At 43.5% G+C, this 19,211-nt stretch overlaps 1 protein-coding gene across 4 annotated transcripts; it reads right to left on the reverse strand.

Moving 5' to 3' along the window:
- Nucleotides 1-363: 363 nt before the first annotated feature.
- Nucleotides 364-13,812, reverse strand: LOC124032310 (probable E3 ubiquitin-protein ligase DTX3). Of its 4 annotated transcripts, none has more exons than XM_046344616.1 (6): nt 13,617-13,812; nt 13,073-13,114; nt 2,947-3,595; nt 2,625-2,838; nt 1,553-1,770; nt 364-1,215 (listed from the first exon to the last, which is right to left on the reverse strand). In XM_046344616.1, exons 2-6 carry the CDS (start codon nt 13,083-13,085, stop codon nt 1,140-1,142), a joined length of 1,170 nt encoding a protein of 389 aa, XP_046200572.1. In that variant the 5' UTR covers nt 13,086-13,114; nt 13,617-13,812; the 3' UTR covers nt 364-1,139. The 4 variants fall into 4 exon arrangements, with proteins under 4 accessions (XP_046200572.1, XP_046200570.1, XP_046200569.1 ...); XM_046344614.1 differs by having other exon boundaries at nt 13,285-13,812; XM_046344613.1 differs by lacking the exon at nt 13,073-13,114.
- Nucleotides 13,813-19,211: the final 5,399 nt, after the last annotated feature.

The following is a 19,211-nucleotide window of genomic DNA, read 5'->3' on the forward strand; positions in this document are numbered from 1 at the left end:
GAACGGTGCAGCAGAGAGACATCAAATAGAAAACATTCTTCCTATTTAAGTAAAAAGGAGAAGAAATCAAAGGAGAGGAAGATCAAAAGGGAAGTGAAGGGCTCCAAGAAAATTGACATCAACTTATAGCTACCAGGCTATTAGCTTCACGGCTGCTAACGACTAACGCCTGCCTGGCTTTGCTCAGAGCATTCTTCCATCTACCAGTTCCCTGAAGTGGAAGCAGAGAACCACAGAATTAGAATGATCATTCTAATTCAAAAGGATAATTCTTATTCTATGCAGAGAACAACTCCCCCTCCAACAGTGACTGAACTACTGACGGACTCCCTCCCTCCTTGACAAAGTGCCTTCGAGTGCAACTCCTTTCAGAGAAATTTAATTATTTCATTAGGAGCTTTCTATTGAAACAGACAGTAGTATTCTGCCTGCCACCAACTATCTCTAGTACTGTCTTAATACAGTGTAAATAACAGGTTATTATTAACATAATTACATAAAAAAATATATAATTATTCTAAGAGTGTACTGGACAGAGCACAAATCATGTGTTTTTAACAGGTAAATAAAGAATGTGCGTGGAAATAAACATAAATATAACAGACAAAATAGGACTCTGAACTTAGGTTTAAAAATAATATTTAAGTAGTATGTACCTTCACATTATGAATCCCTATATGATAAATACTTGGATGAGTGGAGCCAAAAACAGCTCACACAGAGATTGCACTGCACTCATTTGTATGTTTTCTTCAACACAAAGTGCTGCTGGGTTGAGCCGAACTCGGAAGATAGATAACGAGGATAGGAACATAAGGGTGAATCCTAAATTCCACTTTAGATAAATGTTCACTTCCACTTAAGTCAAATGGTCTCCAATTGACATCAATGCATGATTAGTGAAAATTCGACTGAAGTAGAAGGTAGGAGTCACCCCATCAAGTGGTCTTGTAGGGATATGTGGGCCTCCACTGGGCCGTACTCCTGTGGCTGCTGTGGGGCCCAGTCACATCTCGTATTCATCCGCTGCTCTGCTGGGTCTAGGTCCAGGAGACTGCAGCCTAGCAACCACCAGCAGCAGCAGGGCAGCCAGAGGTTCCTAAAATGTTCCTAGAATAATCATTCTAGAATCTGTACGGTCAGTCTGCAGCGATGCCTTTCTCTCGGAGTTCCTCGGTCACTCTCACCAGGTAAGTGGGGTCTGGGTATCCAAAGCTGTCAGGAGAAATGAACAGAAAACCCTCAGCAGGTCAGAGTTGTTGTAATCACAGGAACAGCTAGAGTTCCTTCTAGGAGCAAATGCACGACAATAATCACAATTTAACCCCCAACCACATGCTCAAAACATGGATAGCTTTCTATTGATATAAACTGAAAAATATATTTCTGTTACAGCTCATGAGAACAAACTAAAGCCATGTGATTCTATTTGACTTCCATGCAAGCAGTCATCAATAGCTTTTTTCACAAAAATGTAAACATGACATACATACTTTCTCACAAACATACTTAAATCTCCAATAGCCTTCAGTAAAGACATCTGTGTCCATACCAGTGTGGTCCGCCCCATAAGGAGGTCTTGTGGTGGATGTCGTTCCAGGTGATGACATTATGCATTCCTGTGGTCATGGAGGTCCCTATGGTGAAGATGAGGCGCTGTTCGAAGGCCCGGCGGAGCAGGCCCAGGACCCGGTTCCCCTCTGGGCTGTCTGGGAGGTAAGCCACGCGGTCCGTCCCAGGGTACCTCACCCCCGGGTTAGGGTGCTCTGGCTGCAGGATCCAGGCATAATTCAGAGGAATGTTAGAAAAGAACATGAACAATTATATCCACAGAAATGAAGTAAAGTGGTATAGACATTAAATAACATTACTTCAAGCATAGACTGTATTTTATTTAACTAGGCAAGTCAGTTGAGAACAAATCCTTATTTACAATGACGGCCTACACCGGACAACGCTGGGCCAATTGTGCGCCTATGGGACTCCCAATCACAGCCGGTTGTGATACAGCCTGGATACGAACCATTAAAAGATCCAAGCTGGGATTTGTAAACATTGCTGTGAACATGGCAAATAAAAATACTAAAAAGAAATGGTTAGCAATGTAAATGATGTATCAGATGTAGGAAAACCCCGAAAGGGTAATGGGCTAGACCAACAACCCTGAAAGGTTAATGGGCTAGCTAGACCAAAAAACCCAAAAGGGTAATGGGCTAGACCAAAAACCCCGAAAGGGTAATGGGCTAGACCAAAAACCCCGAAAGGGTAATGGGCTAGACCAAAAACCCCGAAAGGGTAATGGGCTAGACCAAAAACCCCGAAAGGGTAATGGGCTAGACCAAAAACCCCGAAAGGGTAATGGGCTAGACCAAAAACCCCGAAAGGGTAATGGGCTAGACCAAAAACCCCGAAAGGGTAATGGGCTAGACCAAAAACCCCGAAAGGGTAATGGGCTAGACCAAAAACCCCGAAAGGGTAATGGGCTAGACCAAAAACCCCGAAAGGGTAATGGGCTAGACCAAAAACCCCGAAAGGTAATGGGCTAGACCAACACTTCTTACTAGTTCCCATTTCTATACCCTTCCATGCGTCTTTAGTATACACACACACACACACACACTCACCGCCTGTAAACCAGGTGGGAAGCTGTAGATGATGCAGATACACCCATAACCCTCGTGTCCTGGCAACTCCAGATCTGGGTCCCGCTCCACCATCATACACCCGGTAGCCGGCTGGTTCCCTATGAGCTGGCCGTACACCTGACGACACACAGGACACGCTCTCTTCACCTTGAAGGCCTGGTCTAGACACAACCGACAGAATGCGTGGCCGCACCTGGGGGGGGGGGGTCAAAGAGGAAGAGAGAACACTTTTACTGACACATTTCTGGTTTGGAAAAACCTTGAGAATTACTGGATACAAAAGTTTAAAATGTAGCTATACCTCTCCAGCGTGGTCCTCTCCACCATGTCACCCATGCAGATGGAACATGAGGTGCAGTCGTCTGCCTCACTGTGGGATTGGTTATGAGAGGAGGCCATCATACTGCAGCTGACCTCCATGTTGTCCTTCTTCCTCTGTCCGGATTCGTTGTGGGACATGGAGTTGGAGAGGACCACACAGGCCTCTTCCTCCGCTGGCTTCTTATATCTCTGTTGCTGCCTCTGAGAGCGTCTGGGCTGGGGAGGCTGAGGTGGTAGCAGGCTCCCCTCTCCATCCCCCTCCAGGACCCCCACCCCAACGCAGGGCAGCAGGGACCTCTTCCGTTTAGGACCCCCATCCTGTTTGCTCATCTCTTTGCGGGCGCAGCGGCATAAGTCTATGAAGGCCTTGCGGGTCTCGTTGGAGATGGGACCTTCCTCCATCATCCCGGGTCGTCCCCCAGAACGGGATCCCTCTACGGGGCGAAGCCGCACTGCACAGCAGCCTCCCCGCTCACCTCGGCGGATGATGCCGGCGCTCAAGCCCTGCTTGTCCTGAAAGTCTATGAGCCAGGGCTGGCCAGCGGCAGCCAGGTAGTCCCACACCGCCTGGGACACCAGCACCTCGTCACTACCCTGCCCCCCGCGCACACTCATCTCATCCGATGAAACTGCATAGGGAAATACGAGAGAAACCATTAGACACATATTTAAGCCTAACATAAAAGGAAAATGTCATGCTAAACTTACTGCACCGGAGGAAAATGTACAGGAAACACACAATAGAGAGACTAACATTTCAAATAAAGCAGTGAACGTAATTGTTAACATTTGCATGATAAACAATGTTCGAGAATCCCCTGGCGAGTGTGCTGTGGGACTAAGTTCCAGCAAGCAGTGTTGCCATGTTCACTGCAAATTGTCCTACATTGAAAAAAATGCAGAGGGTGAAAATGTATTGTTCGCGGCTTGCGGGTTTTTGGGCTAAATTGCACCTCGGGCACCACGGCATTTCTCTTAAAAATAAATAAATACATTTTATATTTGAGGTTCTTCATACTAACCATCCTTTGCCTTGACAGAGTTTTGCACACTAGGCATTCTCTCAACCAGCTTCACCTGGAATACTTTTCCAACAGTGTTGAAGGACTTCCCACATATGCTGAGCACTTTTTTCGCTGCTTTTCCGTCACTCTGCGGTCCAACTCAACCCAAACCATCTCAATTGGGTTGAGGTCGGGTGACTGAAGGCCAGGTCATCGGACACAGCACTATCACTCTCCTGGAGGTATGTTGAGTAATTGTCCTGATGAAAAACAAATGACAAAATGACAGTCCCACTAAGCCCAAACCAGATGGGATGGCGTGTCGCTGCAGAATGCTGTGATAGTCATGCTGGTTAATTGTACCTTGAATTATCGGTGGGGAACCACACATGCAGAGATCTGTTCACCTACTCTGCGTCTCACAAAGACAACAGTTGGAACCAAAAATCTCACATTTGGACATAGACCAAAGGACAGATTTCCACCTGTCTAATGTTCATTGCACATGTTTCTTGGCCCAAGCAAGTCTCTTCTTATTGCAGTCCCTCCAGGATTCTGCGATACTGCAATCGCATAATTCAATGCAAAAATCAACCAATCAGTGCATATTATGCAAGAGCTCACAATTTTGACCACTCCCCGTACTTTTAGAGCATAAAAGAGTCCAATCAAAAGCGGGTTAGTAATTTTGACCAATTACTGCATGGTTACCGTGGAAAAAGGCCCAATTCAACCTCAAGTTTTTTCCCCCTGGCCTGTCAGCGTGCGAAGAAGATGGCTGATTGTTGATGGCTGACAGGCAGTACAATGACCAGAAATCAATCTCATTTGCCAACAAAAATAACAGTTAAAGACCAATTTCCAAATGTTTTACATGGAAGTGGGGGGAAATTGTTTTCCATTCCGTGCAACGTTGTGCTGGAACACAAGAGAAAGTCGACAATCAACAGTCACTTGGAATCAGCAAAGCGTATGGAAATGTCAGGACAGTTCCCACAGGAGTGGCATATCACCATGACTGACGTGATAGCAGGGAAGACTGCAGCAAGCACTGAAAGAATCAAGGCGAGTGGCATTTTACTCAAACTTTTACTCCTCTGACCTTGGCTTTAGTAGGGTGGTCGGCACTCTGCTCTCCCCAGTCTGTCTACGGAGAGCACGGCTCAAAGCACTGAGTGCAATTTGTCAGCTTTTCCATTTAAAACTCTAAAAATTAATACGGATTACGAAAATACAATCTAACTGTTTTTTATTTTATTTTTAGAAATGGTAATATTGTTTAAAAAGTACCTGGTAGCCATCCCTGGATACCACCACCTACAGGAAAAGTACTTGGGAGAGGTCTACCTGAGGGTGAAGGAAGAACTCAAGCAACATTTTGCAGGGAAGCCAGTGACAGTGATCATTGATGAAACTCCAGATGTTAAACATCGTCATCGCACCACTTGAAAAGGATACCTCAGGATAATTGTTGCCTACCTCGCAGAGACAGTGTTTCTGGAGCAGTGCAAACATTCAACAGTTTCCATGGCGGTGGGGAAATGTCTACAAGATTACAATATCTCCAACGAGGACGTCATTGTCTTTGACACAGACAATGCTGCGTGCATGAAGAAAGCCTACAAAGCTGCACTGCAGTCATTGTTCCCCTCCTCTCTGCACATAACACGCTTGGCTCACAACATTAATCTGATAGGGAGTGCTTTCTGCAAACCTTTTGATCAGCTGAACGCATTCATGCTAAGTTCACATATGTTTTACCAGTTAGGGGCATGTAAAACAAGTTCTCAGCAGTGCAGTTTGGCCTCTACAGTGGGTTCATAGAGATGGAAATACAGGTATGATTTAAATCTACATACCTTGTACATTTGTTTAAATCATTGTCATTTAGATCATTGTAATTATACAGAGAAAGGTGACCTATATTTTTTGTAAGACGTGATGTCATTTCACATTGAGTATAAGTAATATTTCTTATGTTCCTCTTTTTTATTCCTTGTCATTCACAGGTGTGTGGCCGAGGTGCCCCAACAGTCTGTAGAGAAACTCCATGAGATGCTACAAAACCAAGAGCTGGTTCAGTCACTGCAGATTCAACTGAACATCATGACAGACGAGTATAAAGTCATCCTTCAGCTTCTCAACATCTTTCAGAGCAGACATCCCGTGAAAACAAAGATCTTTCACTATTTAGAGGACTTGCAGATGAACATTGTGGCCAACAAATAACTACAGTATGAGGCTTGTTCACACTACTTTGATGCAGTTGACGACTTGCCCTTTGCTGTTGAGGCATACAGGAATGCAGAGGACAAAATGACGAAGTACATGTCAGATGGTCAGCCTGCCATGGAGTTCCCCCAAGAAGTTAGGGTGTTTGATCCACGTCACATTGTGTTTATGGATGATAGTGCCCAGCTACAAGGCTATTCCAGGCTTCAGTAAGGTACCGAGGGATGAACTGGGTGACTACTTGACCAATGTAGGACGAGCAGCACTGAGAGCCACAGTGAGTGGGGTGGTGGATTTGGATATCTTCTGGGATGCACTTCAGGAGAGACTTCCTGTGCTGAGCACCCTGGTCAAACGCTACAAGGATGCAGTCTCAAACTCAGCTGATGCTGAGCGAAGCAACAGTATCTACAAGCTTGAGTTGTCCAGCCGTAGGCAATCAACATCTTAACAACAACCTACGAGCCTTGGGTCTTCATGTACCACAATTAACGACTCCGCAGTGGAGCAATTGATATGGAGGAGGATAGGGAAGATGAAATGAATGATTACGTTGAGATATAGGCCTAGATGAGCTTGGCCCTTGGTCATCCCTCACCTCTCGTTATGTTCAGAAAAAAAACAGCCCAAAAGATCACTTTGTCTCTAATTATTTTCACGGAAGATGAACTTGAGATTTGTCTTCATTTCAGATTGGACCCTAGGTGTTTCTTTTATCCTAGTTTATGATTTTTTTAGTACCTCCAGATTATGGGGGCAATCCCCCATAAGACATTAAATCTCAAGTTCATGTCAAATTCAAGTTTTATGTTGGAACTCTAAGCTAGCTTCCACCCCTTTTTTCCTTCAGAAAAAATAGCTGTTTTTCATTATTTTGGGGCACAGAAATTACAAAACAATGTTGTGAAATCTTGGAGGGACTATTAGTGTCCTTTAGTAGTGGTTTCTTTGCAGTAATTCAATATGTGGGAACTCCTTCAACACTGGAAAAGCACTCCAGGTGAAGCTGGTTGAGAGAATGCCAATAGGGTGCAAAGCTGACATCAAGGGTGGCTACTTTGAAGAATCTAAAATATATTTAGCTTTGTTTCACACTTTATTTTGGTTACTACATGATTCCATGTGTTATTTCATAGTTTTGATGTCTTTACTATTATTCTACAATTTTTTGTTGTTGAAAATAGTAAAAATAAAGGAAAAACCTTGAATGAGTAGGTGTGTCCAAACATTTGACTGGTACTGTATGTATGTGGATATATATTTATTTCACTGTGACCTGCTGCTGACTACAAGGCAGTGAGCAGACTGAGTGAGTGGTGGAGAGCCAAAAGGAAGCGTGGAGAGCGTGCTGCAGCAGGGGCAGCTGAGTCAGAGACAGAGCAGCATGCACACACATAATGACAGCTTTCGGTTATTATGGAGACACTCTTTTTCCATAAAACATACTAACGCGACATAACTGATATAATGGTGACAAAGCATTGGAAAAGGACTTCAGGCGCACTAGAGCTCTATAGATTAAACCACCTCTGAGCGAATTTATGTAAACTGCATTCTAATGTTGACTTTCCTTATGGATAACCGCATCAAGCGAAGGGTTTTACTCATGCTCAGTTCTAGGGTCTCGAGTTTTACTCATGCTCAGTTCTAGGGTCTCGAGTTTTACTCATGCTCAGTTCTAGGGTCTGGAGTTTTACTCTTGCTCAGTTCTAGGGTCTCGAGTTTTACTCTTGCTCAGTTCTAGGGTCTCGAGTTTTACTCATGCTCAGTTCTAGGGTCTGGAGCGCTGCGAGGTGGAAATTTGAAATGGATGTTATGGAACTCCCTCGTGTGCTTGTGTTATGGGGGGGTAAAGGTCCACAATGAAAAATTACATTAACATGTGGAGAATGATGGGCTACATCTGCATCTGTTGGCCATCAATTAGACTATTCATTTCTAAATGTCATTGCAGGTTACTGTTGCCTACCATTTGATACAATAAATATGTTGAAATTACTATCACTGGAGTCATTGCAAATCAATTTGTGCCACTTGTGTAGCTGGCAAACAGATTGAATAAATAGCCTGTAACTCAGTTTGTTGTTGTAGCCTTGTGTTATTATGCATTTATTCATGGATATATTTTGTTAATTGTTCACAGCAAATGTATCATTCTTCACATTGTGGATTTTTCCATGAAATTAGATGTTGGCCTATCAGGGGCGAATAGGCCACCTGCATCTAGCTCAGTAAACCATGGCAAAGTTGAATTGGAATTATTAACCCAGATTTTAGTCAGAAGCCTGTGTCTATTGAAATAAGTCAATCTCACAAACATGCCATTTATAATGGTTTCTGGTCTCAAAATCTGGCACAATTGCCAGATAATAAACTAACATTCGCTTTTTGAAGTGCTTCTTGCACAGAGATTGAGATAATATAATAATAATATGTGCCATTTAGCAGACGCTTTTATCCAAAGCGACTTACAGTCATGTGTGCATACATTCTACGTATGGGTGGTCCCGGGGATCGAACCCACTACCCTGGCGTTACAAGCGCCATGCTCTACCAACTGAGCTACAGAAGGATCCTCTGTCCAAGTTGCATCACTCGAACTCGCTTGCAGGATTTATCTATAGTTATGCACATGCACAAAGAGGATTTATTTACAATTAAAAACTGGGTGGTTTGAGCCCTGAAAGCTGATTGGTTGAAAGCCATGGTATATCAGATGTGTACCAGGGAAAAGACAAAACGGTACTTTTTACTGTTCTAATTATGTTGGATAACAGTTTATAATAGCAATAAGGCACCTCAGGGGTTTGTGATATATGGCCAATATACCACAGCTGAGGGCCATGTTCCTTAGACGTGGTATGGCTCCTGTGGCGTTATGGCTTAATCATAGCAGTCAAAACAAGTTAAATAGACATCCATTGATGGAATGTTTTTATTTAAACTAGGCAAGTCAGTTAAGAACAAATTCTTATTTACAATGATGGCCTACCCTGGCCAAACCTGGACGACTTTGGGCCAATGGGACTCCCAATCACGGCCGGTTGTGATACAGCCTGGAATCGAACCATGGTCTAGCACTGAGATGCAGTGCCTTAGATTGCTGCGCCACTCAGGAGAGTTTAATAAGGGTGATTTATCTTCACACTTGCAACATTTTTAAACTCGCAATAATTATTATTTATGGAAAACCTCATTTTGATTCTTAGCCTACGTCATTAAAAATTATGTCGATATTCCTTCTTAATTCACTCGATAACATTATGGAAAAAAAGGTTTACTGGATAAATGTGGGTTTTCAGAAGTCATCGGGCTAGGAATTTTAGCTAGACCTGCCAGCATGTTGTTTACACTGAGTGTACAAAACATTAGGAACATGCTCTTTCCATGACAGACTGACCAGGTTAAAACGATTGATGTCACCTGTTAAATCCATTTCAATCGGTGTAGATGAAGGGGAGGAGACATGTTCTAGAAAGATTGTTAAGCCTTTAGACAATTGAGACATGGATTGTGTATGTGTGTTATTCTGAGGGTGAATGGGCAGCTCGGCTTTTCACGGTCAACAGTTCGTATCAAAAATGGACCAGCACCTGTGGAACGCTTTCGACACCTTGTAGAGTACTTGCTCGGACAAATTGAGGCTGTTGAGGGCAAAAGTTGTTCCTAGTGGAAGATGCTCATAGCTAACCCTGTACTGCTCAGACAGGACCACTGCACGCTCCTGCAAGGGCAGACATACATAGCTCTGAGCCTGACAGTGCATGGAATGTGTGTACACGAAGTTGTAGTTGTTGTTTAACTTGGCTTTGTTTGGTCTGATGAAACAAAAATACAACTGTTTGGCCATAATGAACATCGTTATGTTTGGAGGAAAAACGGGGAGGCTTGCAAGCTGAAGAACACCATCCCAACCGTGAAGTACAGAGGTGGCAACATCATGTTGTGGGGGTGTTTTGCTGCAGGAGGGACTGGTGCACTTCACAAAATACATGGCATCATGAGGAGGGGAAATTATGTGGATATGTTGTAGCAACATCTCAAGACATTAGTCAGGAAGTTAAAGCTTGGTGGCAAATGGGTCTTCCAAGTGGACAATGGACCCAAGCATACTTCCAAAGTTGTGGCAAAATGGCTTAAGGGCAACAATGTCAAGGTATTGGAGTGGCCATCACAAAGCCCTGACCTCAATCCTATAGAAAATTTGTAGGCAGAACTGAAAAAGCTTGTGCAAGCAAGGAGGCCTTACAATCCTGACTCAGTTACACCGGCTCGGTCAGGAGGAATGGGCCAAAATTCACCCAACTTATTGTGGGAAGCTTGTGGAAGGCTACCCAAAAGTTTGACCCAAGTTAAACAATTTAAAGGCAATGCTACCAAATACTAATTGACTATATTCAAACTTCTAAACCACTGGGAATGTGATAAAATAAAATAAATAAAAGCTGAAATAATTCACTCTACTATTATTCAGACATATCACATTCTTAAAATAAAGTGTTGATCCTAACTGACCTGACAGGGAATTTTTACTAGGATTAAATGTCAGGAATTCCAATTTGTAAGTCGCTCTGGATAAGAGCGTCTGCTAAATGACTTAAATGTGAAATGTGAATTGTGAAAAACTGAGTTTAACTGTATTTGGCTAAGGTGTATGTAAACTTATGACTTCAACTGTATGCATAGTAGATACAGTCCTTGTTATGAAGTATTTCTGTTTAACAGCTTACGGTTTATTGCTGCAGTGTATTATCACATACAGTCTTTCATATTGTGCTGTTGGGAATTCTAGGCCATGACATGATTCAAACTCATTCATGTCTTTTCACTATTCTGCTCCATCCATTGTAACCTGTATGTGAATATTCCTAATTCCTTTCAGAACCATCCCCATGTAAATCTTCTCCTATGTGTGAACACAAATTCCCTGGGTGTCAACTCACGGGCTGCTTTATTCTCCTCTAACTGGGGGCGGTGTCGGTGAGTCACAACCCAGTAAAATACGTAGAGCCGGGTTGCTCTCTTTCAAACAGTCTCATCTTCTCATTTCATCCAATCCCAATGTAATCTGTGACCTGTACTAGTGTGATGGAAAAGTGCACAGGAGACACGCGGAGGACAGAGAGACAGTTTCATACATCCCCCTCATAATCAACAGTGGCTTGTGTTTCATGGAAATACTGAACTTAATAGCCAACATCAGAACCATCATTAAATGGGATCAGTGAGTTTAGCGACTCTCATATTCTAAATGACTCCAACTTCAGTTCATTAAACTTTAAAATGGAAATCATATAAATGACTCCCCCCCCCCTACTCTCTACCCAAATCTCAGCCATAACAGTGCACCAGTGCAATGCAGTGTGAGTTTACTACCCTACCACAACAATCGTGACATGATGACAAAGTAAGGAGATCTGAGAACCCCACTCATAGCCTATATGCAGCTTCCAATCAGTGCTTGTATTTGGACTGTTAGAGCAAGAATTTAACATGCAGCCAGGTCAAAACGTTGAATTGTCCTCAGAACTGTTAAGTGATGTAATCACTTATTTCTGCTGGTACACTGCTGCTATTTCGGCCTATGCTGCGTGGAGAAGGGTAGATTTGCAACACGCAATTCGGGGAGTTCCTGCACGTGGGAATTCCTGCATCTGTAGGAAAACCCTCTTTAAACTTCTATTGGTCCATTTTTAAGCTAGGACAGAAAGGAGGTGGGGCGCTCCATTACAGTAGGTAACATAAAGTTGAATCACGACCGCCGAAAAACCCCACAGAAGAAGGGCCGAGGGCGACAACGGTAGACGGTGTCCTTCACCCCCGCTTGGCGGTCACTAAATAGCAAGCATGTTAGTTCACTGTGTAGCCACACCTCTTGCCTCGTGTGTACCGGTCAGAGTGGCTAGCAGGAGGCGGGGGTCTGTCCGGCACTGTTTTCCCGCACAACTGTTAATGAAGGTGAGTGCAGGTGTTCGGCAGGCGGGTGCGACGGTCACTGTCTACCAGTGTCGCCCCGCCTCCCGTTGGCTAGTAAGAGGTCCGGTACATAACAGCCTGAAGGTGGGTTGTGAAAAACTCAGATAATACCACAGACAGAAGGGGAAATCCAGACACATCACAGGGGGCAATAAAGCTGAAGCATCAGTTTAGAATGTGCTCACTACCAACACAGCGCACTAACTTATAAAGACTTGTTGCTTAAGTTTTTTAAATGGCATTGTTAGGAGTGCAAGGTCGAATTGAGTTTGGGAACATATGCACTTCAAAGGAGGCGTTCCCTAACGGAAATATGCAAATACATGCTACAATGCGCCAATAGGATCTCGAAAACTCCTGCTTAGCCTTGCCCACCTCCTTCCATGATCTGCCCACTATGCTTCATTGCTCCCACTATAAAAACGACACATTAACTATCTTGGATTAGTTATAAATATCTTTGATAATATTTTTATTTTCCTTTTGACACACTATTTGTTTTGCATGAGAAAATGAGAGCCAGCGGCAAATGATTCGCCAAAGCAAGGTTCATGCACTGCTAGACAACAGACCTGTTAAAATACCGCTAATCGCAAACCGTTACAAAGTAACAACTGTGTAGCTAACGTGTTCGTTTCCATATGGAGCGCGTGTGTTTAGTGTCAGTGGTCGCAGCACACCTCAAAGCTACAACAGGCTGGCAGACAGTAGTTATCGCGACACTGCTGAAAGGAACGTATCCGCTCTTCTGAAATGCAGACTGAGTAAACAAAGGAAACTGCGCCTACCTCAATCCGATCCTCTGTCCATCAACACGTTTAGCTGTTAGCAATATTTTACCTCTGACAGTCGTATGAAACAAGTGTAAATAAATATGGTTTATTAGATGGTTACCTTGCGATCCCATATATTCCCTTCAATCGAGAAAATATCCCCCTGTTGAACACAGAGAAAAACTGAAGTAGTAAACATTGACACACGTCAGATTACATTCCCTTACTTTAGAAATCAGCAGCGAGGAACCAAACGATTCTGTTCAAATTCCTAAGTGGCACGTCCATAATAATTTTACTAAAGAGAATGCGGCGTGGGGTAAATTGTCTCACCTTTTGCCGTAGCTGTCAGATGTTTTAGAGATTATGGAACTAGCTACACCATCTTCCATTGAACGAGGCCTGAAAATCGTGTACTGCGGTGGATATGTTGAGAAGTATTTTGTAGTCAAGACATACTTGATATCCACTCTAAGCTATCCGTAACGTTAGCTAACAATTCATCCGAGTCCCCTTCTCGCTCGCTACTGGAGTTTGTCCTGCTATTTCCACGTCCTTGAGACAGACTACTACAACATCAACCCCCACTTACACACTAGGCTACGATTCCACGTTAGCTGTTTCATTCGGCTTGTGACTGCTGCGTACTCAAGACAAATACTTACATAAATTGTTTGCACTTTCAACCATGTCTTAGCCTTTAAAGTCCATGGCCGTGTTTGAGAGCATCACGTCCATGATGCATTGTGGGTAAATGGTGAACGATTGACTGATCTACAAATAATAATGAGTAGTTTTTTTATGAAGCAAGGTTATTTGTAGACCAGTCAGTCGGTAGTCTTCTGCAATGTCGGTCCAGCTCAATGTCTGACAGTTTAATGACGAGACAATCATAAGCAGGAAGTTCGTCATAAGAACTCTCTGTGACGGGTAAAAAACATTTAGGCAAGGATGTGATCGGACTGAATCATTTTCTTGAGCAATTCAGGGAAATCCACAGAGACACTTCTAAGCACACATAATGTATCTGTAGCACATGTATTACCTGAGTGAAACGCCCTATTTAACAATGTAGGATTGGGCAAGTCCATGGAGTGGAATTCTCTCTCTCTCTCTCTCTCAATTCTCTCTCTCTCTCTCTCTCTCTCTCTCTCTCTCTCTCTCAAAGAATACACAACATTCTTAAAGAAAATAATGTGCTTTTTACTCCATACATTTTCCTTGACACCCAAAAGTACTCTTTACATTTTGAAAGCTTAGCAGGAGAGGAAAATGGTCCAATTCACACATGTATCAAGAGAACATCCCTGGTTATCCCCACTGCCACTGATCTGGCAGACTCAATAAACACAAATACTTCATTTGTAAATTATGTCTGAGTGTTGGAGTGTGCCCTTGGCTATCTGTAAATTTAAAAAACAAGTAAATTGTGCCGTTTGGTTTGCCTAATATAAGTAATTTTAAATTATTTATACTTTTAATTTTGATACTTAAGTACATTTTTGCAATTACATTTACTTTTGATACTTAAGTATATTTCAAACCAAATACTTTTAGACTTTTACTCAAGTAGTATTTTACTGGGGGACTTTCAATTTTACTTGAGTCAGGTAGGATAAAGGAGGTAAGGCAATAAATAGGCCAATAGTGGCGAAGTAAATACAATATAGCAATTAAACACTGGAATGGTAGATGTGCAGAAGATGAATCTGCAAGTACAAATACTGGGGTGCAAAGGGGCAAGATAAATAAATAAATACAGTATGGGGATGAGGTAGTTAGATGGGCTATTTACAGATGGGCTATGTACAGGTGCAGTGATCTGTGAGCTGCTCTGACAGCTAGTGAGGGAGATATGAGTCTCCAGCTTCAGTAATTTTTACAGTTTGTTCCAGTCATTGGCAGCAAAGAACAGGAAAGAAAGGCGGCCAAAGGAAGAATTGGCTTTGGGGGTGACTAGTCAAATCAAATCTATTTATATAGCCCTTCTTACATCAGCTGATATCTCAAAGTGCTGTACAGAAACACAGCCTAAAACCCCAAACAGCAAGCAATGCAGGTGTAGAAGCACGGTGGCTAGGAAAACTCCCTAGGAAGGCCAAAACCTAGGAAGAAACCCAGAGAGGAACCAAGCTATGAGGAGTTGCCAGTCCTCTTCTGGCTGTGCAGGGTGGAGATCATAACAGAACATGGCCAAGCTGTTCAAATGTTCATAAATGACCAGCATGGTCAAATAATAATAATCACAGTAGTTGTCGAGGGTGCAGCAATCAGCACCTCAGGAGTAAATGTCAGTTGGCTTTTCATAGCCGATTATTAAGAGTATCTCTACCGCCCCTGCTGTCTCTAGAGAGTTGAAAACAGCAGGTCTGGGCAGGTAGCACATCCGGTGAACAGGTCAGGGTTCCATAGCCGCAGGCAGAACAGTTGAAACTGGAGCAGCAGTACGGCCAGGTGGACTGGGGACAGCAAGGAGTCATCATGCCAGGTAGTCCTGAGGCATTGTCCTAGGGATCAGGTCCTCAGAGAGAAAGAAAGAAAGAGAGAATTAGAGAGAGCATACTTAAATTCACACAGGACACAGGATAAGACAGGAGACAGGAGAAGTACTCTAGATATAACAAACTGACCCTAGCCCCCCGACACATAAACTACTGCAGCATAGTGAGATATACAGTGAGAGGGGAAAGTATTTGGTCCCCTGCTGATTTTGTACGTTTGCCCACTGACAAAGAAATGACCAGTCGATAATTTTAATGGTAGGTTTATTTGAACAGTGAGAGACAGAATAACAACAAAAAAATCCAGAAAAACAAATGTCAAAAATGTTAGAAATTGATTTGCATTTTAATTAGAGAAATAAGTATTTGACCCCTCTGCAAAACATGACTAAGTACTTGGTGGCAAAACCCTTTTTGGCAAACACAGAGGTCAGACGTTTCTTGTAGTTGGCGACCAGGTTGGCACACATCTCAGGAGGGATTTTGTCCCACTACTCTTTGCAGATCCTCTCCAAGTCATTAAGGTTTCGAGGCTGATGTTTGGCAACTCGAACCTTCAGCTCCCTCCACAGATTTTCTATGGGATTAAGGTCTGGCAACTGGCTAGGCCACTCCAGGACCTTAATGCGCTTCTTTGTTTTGGGTCATGCTTGAATACTCATCCATGACCCATTTTCAATGCCCTGGCTGAAGGAAGGAGGTTCTCACCCAAGATTTGACGGTACATGGCCCCGTCCATCGTCCCTTTGATGTGGTGAAGTTGTCCTGGCCCCTTAGCAGAAAAACATCCCCAAAGCATAATGTTTCCAACTCCATGTTTGATGGTGGGGATGGTGTTCTTGGGGTCATAGGCAGCATTCCTACTCCTCCAAACACGGCGAGTTGAGTTGATGCCAAAGAGCTCCATTTTGGTCTCATCTGACCACAAAACTTTCACCCAGTTGTCCTATAAATCATTCAGATGTTCATTGGCAAACTTCAGACGGGCATGTATATGTGCTTTCTTGAGCAGGGGGACCTTGCGGGTGCTGCAGGATTTCAGTCCTTCACGAGGTAGTGTGTTACCAATTGTTTTCTTGGTGACTATGGTCCCAACTGACTTGAGATCATTGACAAGATCCTCCCGTGTAGTTCTGGGCTGATTCCTCACCGTTCTGTGATGACCCTCCCACTCTGTCTCCCGTATTCTCTCTTTATTATTTACTTATTATGATGCTGGTGGGCGGAGTTGGGAGGATCGTCAGCTACATGGGAAACACCTGGGCCCGGTGTCTCCCAGGATAAATACACCACTTCCCCATTCATGGAAGAGACTCTCTCCATGCAGACACCTTTAGAGATTTGGTTGTTTTTCTTGGTGGTTTTTTGGTTGTTTGCTTTAGCATCTTTCAACACCCTGCATTATCACATGCATGCATGCAAAACACTCACTTACACTACTGATTACAGACACCATTGTAATTATACTTAGTTACTTATTTAATAAATATATATTTTGTTACTCCTTATCTCCACGTTCTCTCCCTTTTGTTATGGGCTTTGAGCCGGTCCGTGACAAGTGGGGGCTCATCCGGGATTTGAACCCGGGACCTCTCGCACCCACTTGTCACGAACCGGCTCAAAGCCCGTAACAAAAGGGAGACAACGTGGAGATCTGATTGAGAGGGGGTCAAATACTTATTTCCCTCATAAAAATGCAAATAATGTATAACATTTTTGACATGCGTTTTTCTGGATTTTTGTTGTTGTTATTCTGTCTCTCACTGCTCAAATAAACTTGCCATTAAAATTATCGACTGATAATTTCTTTGTCAGTGGGCAAACGTACAGAATCAGCAGGGGATCAAATACTTTTTTCCCTCACTGTACCTGCTGGAGCGCATGCTACGGGTGGGTGCTGAGATAAGGTGGAGCTTTACCTAGCAGAGACTTGTAGATGACCTGGAGTCAGTGGGTTTGGCGACGAATATGAAGCGAGGGCCAGCCAACGAGAGCATACAGGTCACAGTGGTGGGTAGTATATGGAGCTTTGGTGACAAAACGGATGGCACTGTGATAGACTGCATCCAATTTGTTGAGTAGAGTAGAGAGTCAGAACCGTCCAAAGTAGTGATGCTGGACGGGTGGGCAGGTGCTGGCAGAGATCGGTTGAAGAGCATGCATTTAGTTTTACTTGCATTTAAGAGCAGGTGGAGGCCACGGAATGAGAGTTGTATGGCATCGAAGTTCGTCTGGAGGTTAGTTAACAGTGTCCAAAGAAGGGCCATAGGAATGCAGAATGGTGTCGTCTGAGTAGAGGTGGATCAGAGAATCACCAGCAGCAAGAGCAACATCATTGATGTATACAGAAAAGAGAGTCGGCTCGAGAATTAAACCCTGTGGCACACTCATAGAGACTGTCAGAGGTCCGGACAACAGTCCGTTGGTCAAGATTGTCCAGCCCGGCTGATTTGTAGGGGTCCAGATTTTGCAGCACTTTCGGAACATCAGCTATCTGGATTTGGGTAAAGGAGAAATGGGGGAGGCTTTGGCGGGTTGCTGTGGGGGTTGGGGGGCTGTTGATTGGGGAAGGGGTAGCCAGGTGGAAAGCATGGCCAACTGTAGAAAAATGCTTATTCAAATTCTCAATTATAATGGATGTATCAGTGGTGACAGTGTTTCCTAACCTCAGTGCAGTGGGCAGCTGGGAGGAGGTCCTCTTGTTCTCCATGGACTTTACAGTGTCCCAGAACTTTGAGTTTATGCTACAGGATGCAAATTTCTGCTTGAAAAAGCTAGCCTTAGCTTTCCTAACTGCCTGTGTATATTGGTTCCTAACTTCCCTGAAAAGTTGCATATCACGGGGGTTCTTCGATGCTATATTGGAATGGAAATGGCGCCACACCAAACTGGAAGTCTTCAGACTAGCTTGGAAAGACAGTACCGTGCTGTACTGAAGAGCCCTTACTGCTGCTCGATCATCCTATTGTTCTAACTTAATTGAGGAAAATAAGAACAATCCAAAATTCCTTTTTGATACTGTCGCAAAGCTAACTAAAAAGCAGCATTCCCCAAGAGAGGATGGCTTTCACTTCAGCAGTAATAAATTCATGAACTTCTTTGAGGAAAAGATTATGATTATTAGAAAGCAAATTACGGACTCCCCTTTAAATCTGCGTATTCCTTCAAAGCTCAGTTGTCCTGAGTCTGCAAAACTCTGCCAGGACCTAGGATCAAGAGAGACGCTCAAGTGTTTTAGTACTATATCTCTTGACACAATGATGAAAATAATCATGGCCTCTAAACCTTCAAGCTGCATACTGGACCCTATTCCAACTAAACTACTGAAAGAGCTGCTTCCTGTGCTTGGCCCTCCTATGTTGAACATAATAAACGGCTCTCTATCCACCGGATGTGTACCAAACTCACTAAAAGTGGCAGTAATAGAGCCTCTCTTGAAAAAGCCAAACGTTGACCCAGAAAATATAAAAAAAACTATCGGCCTATATCGAATCTTCCATTCCTCTCAACAATTTTAGAAAAGGCTGTTGCGCAGCAACTCACTGCCTTCCTGAAGACAAAAAATGTATACGAAATGCTTCAGTCTGGTTTTAGACCCCATCATAGCACTGAGACGGCACTTGTGAAGGTGGTAAATGACATTTTAATGGCATCGGACCGAGGCTCTGCATCTGTCCTCGTTTTCCTAGACCTTAGTGCTGCATTTGATACCATCGATCACCACATTCTTTTGGAGAGATTGGAAACCCAAATTGGTCT

This window comes from Oncorhynchus gorbuscha, linkage group LG03 (assembly GCF_021184085.1).
Source record: "Oncorhynchus gorbuscha isolate QuinsamMale2020 ecotype Even-year linkage group LG03, OgorEven_v1.0, whole genome shotgun sequence".
NCBI lineage: Eukaryota > Metazoa > Chordata > Actinopteri > Salmoniformes > Salmonidae > Oncorhynchus > Oncorhynchus gorbuscha.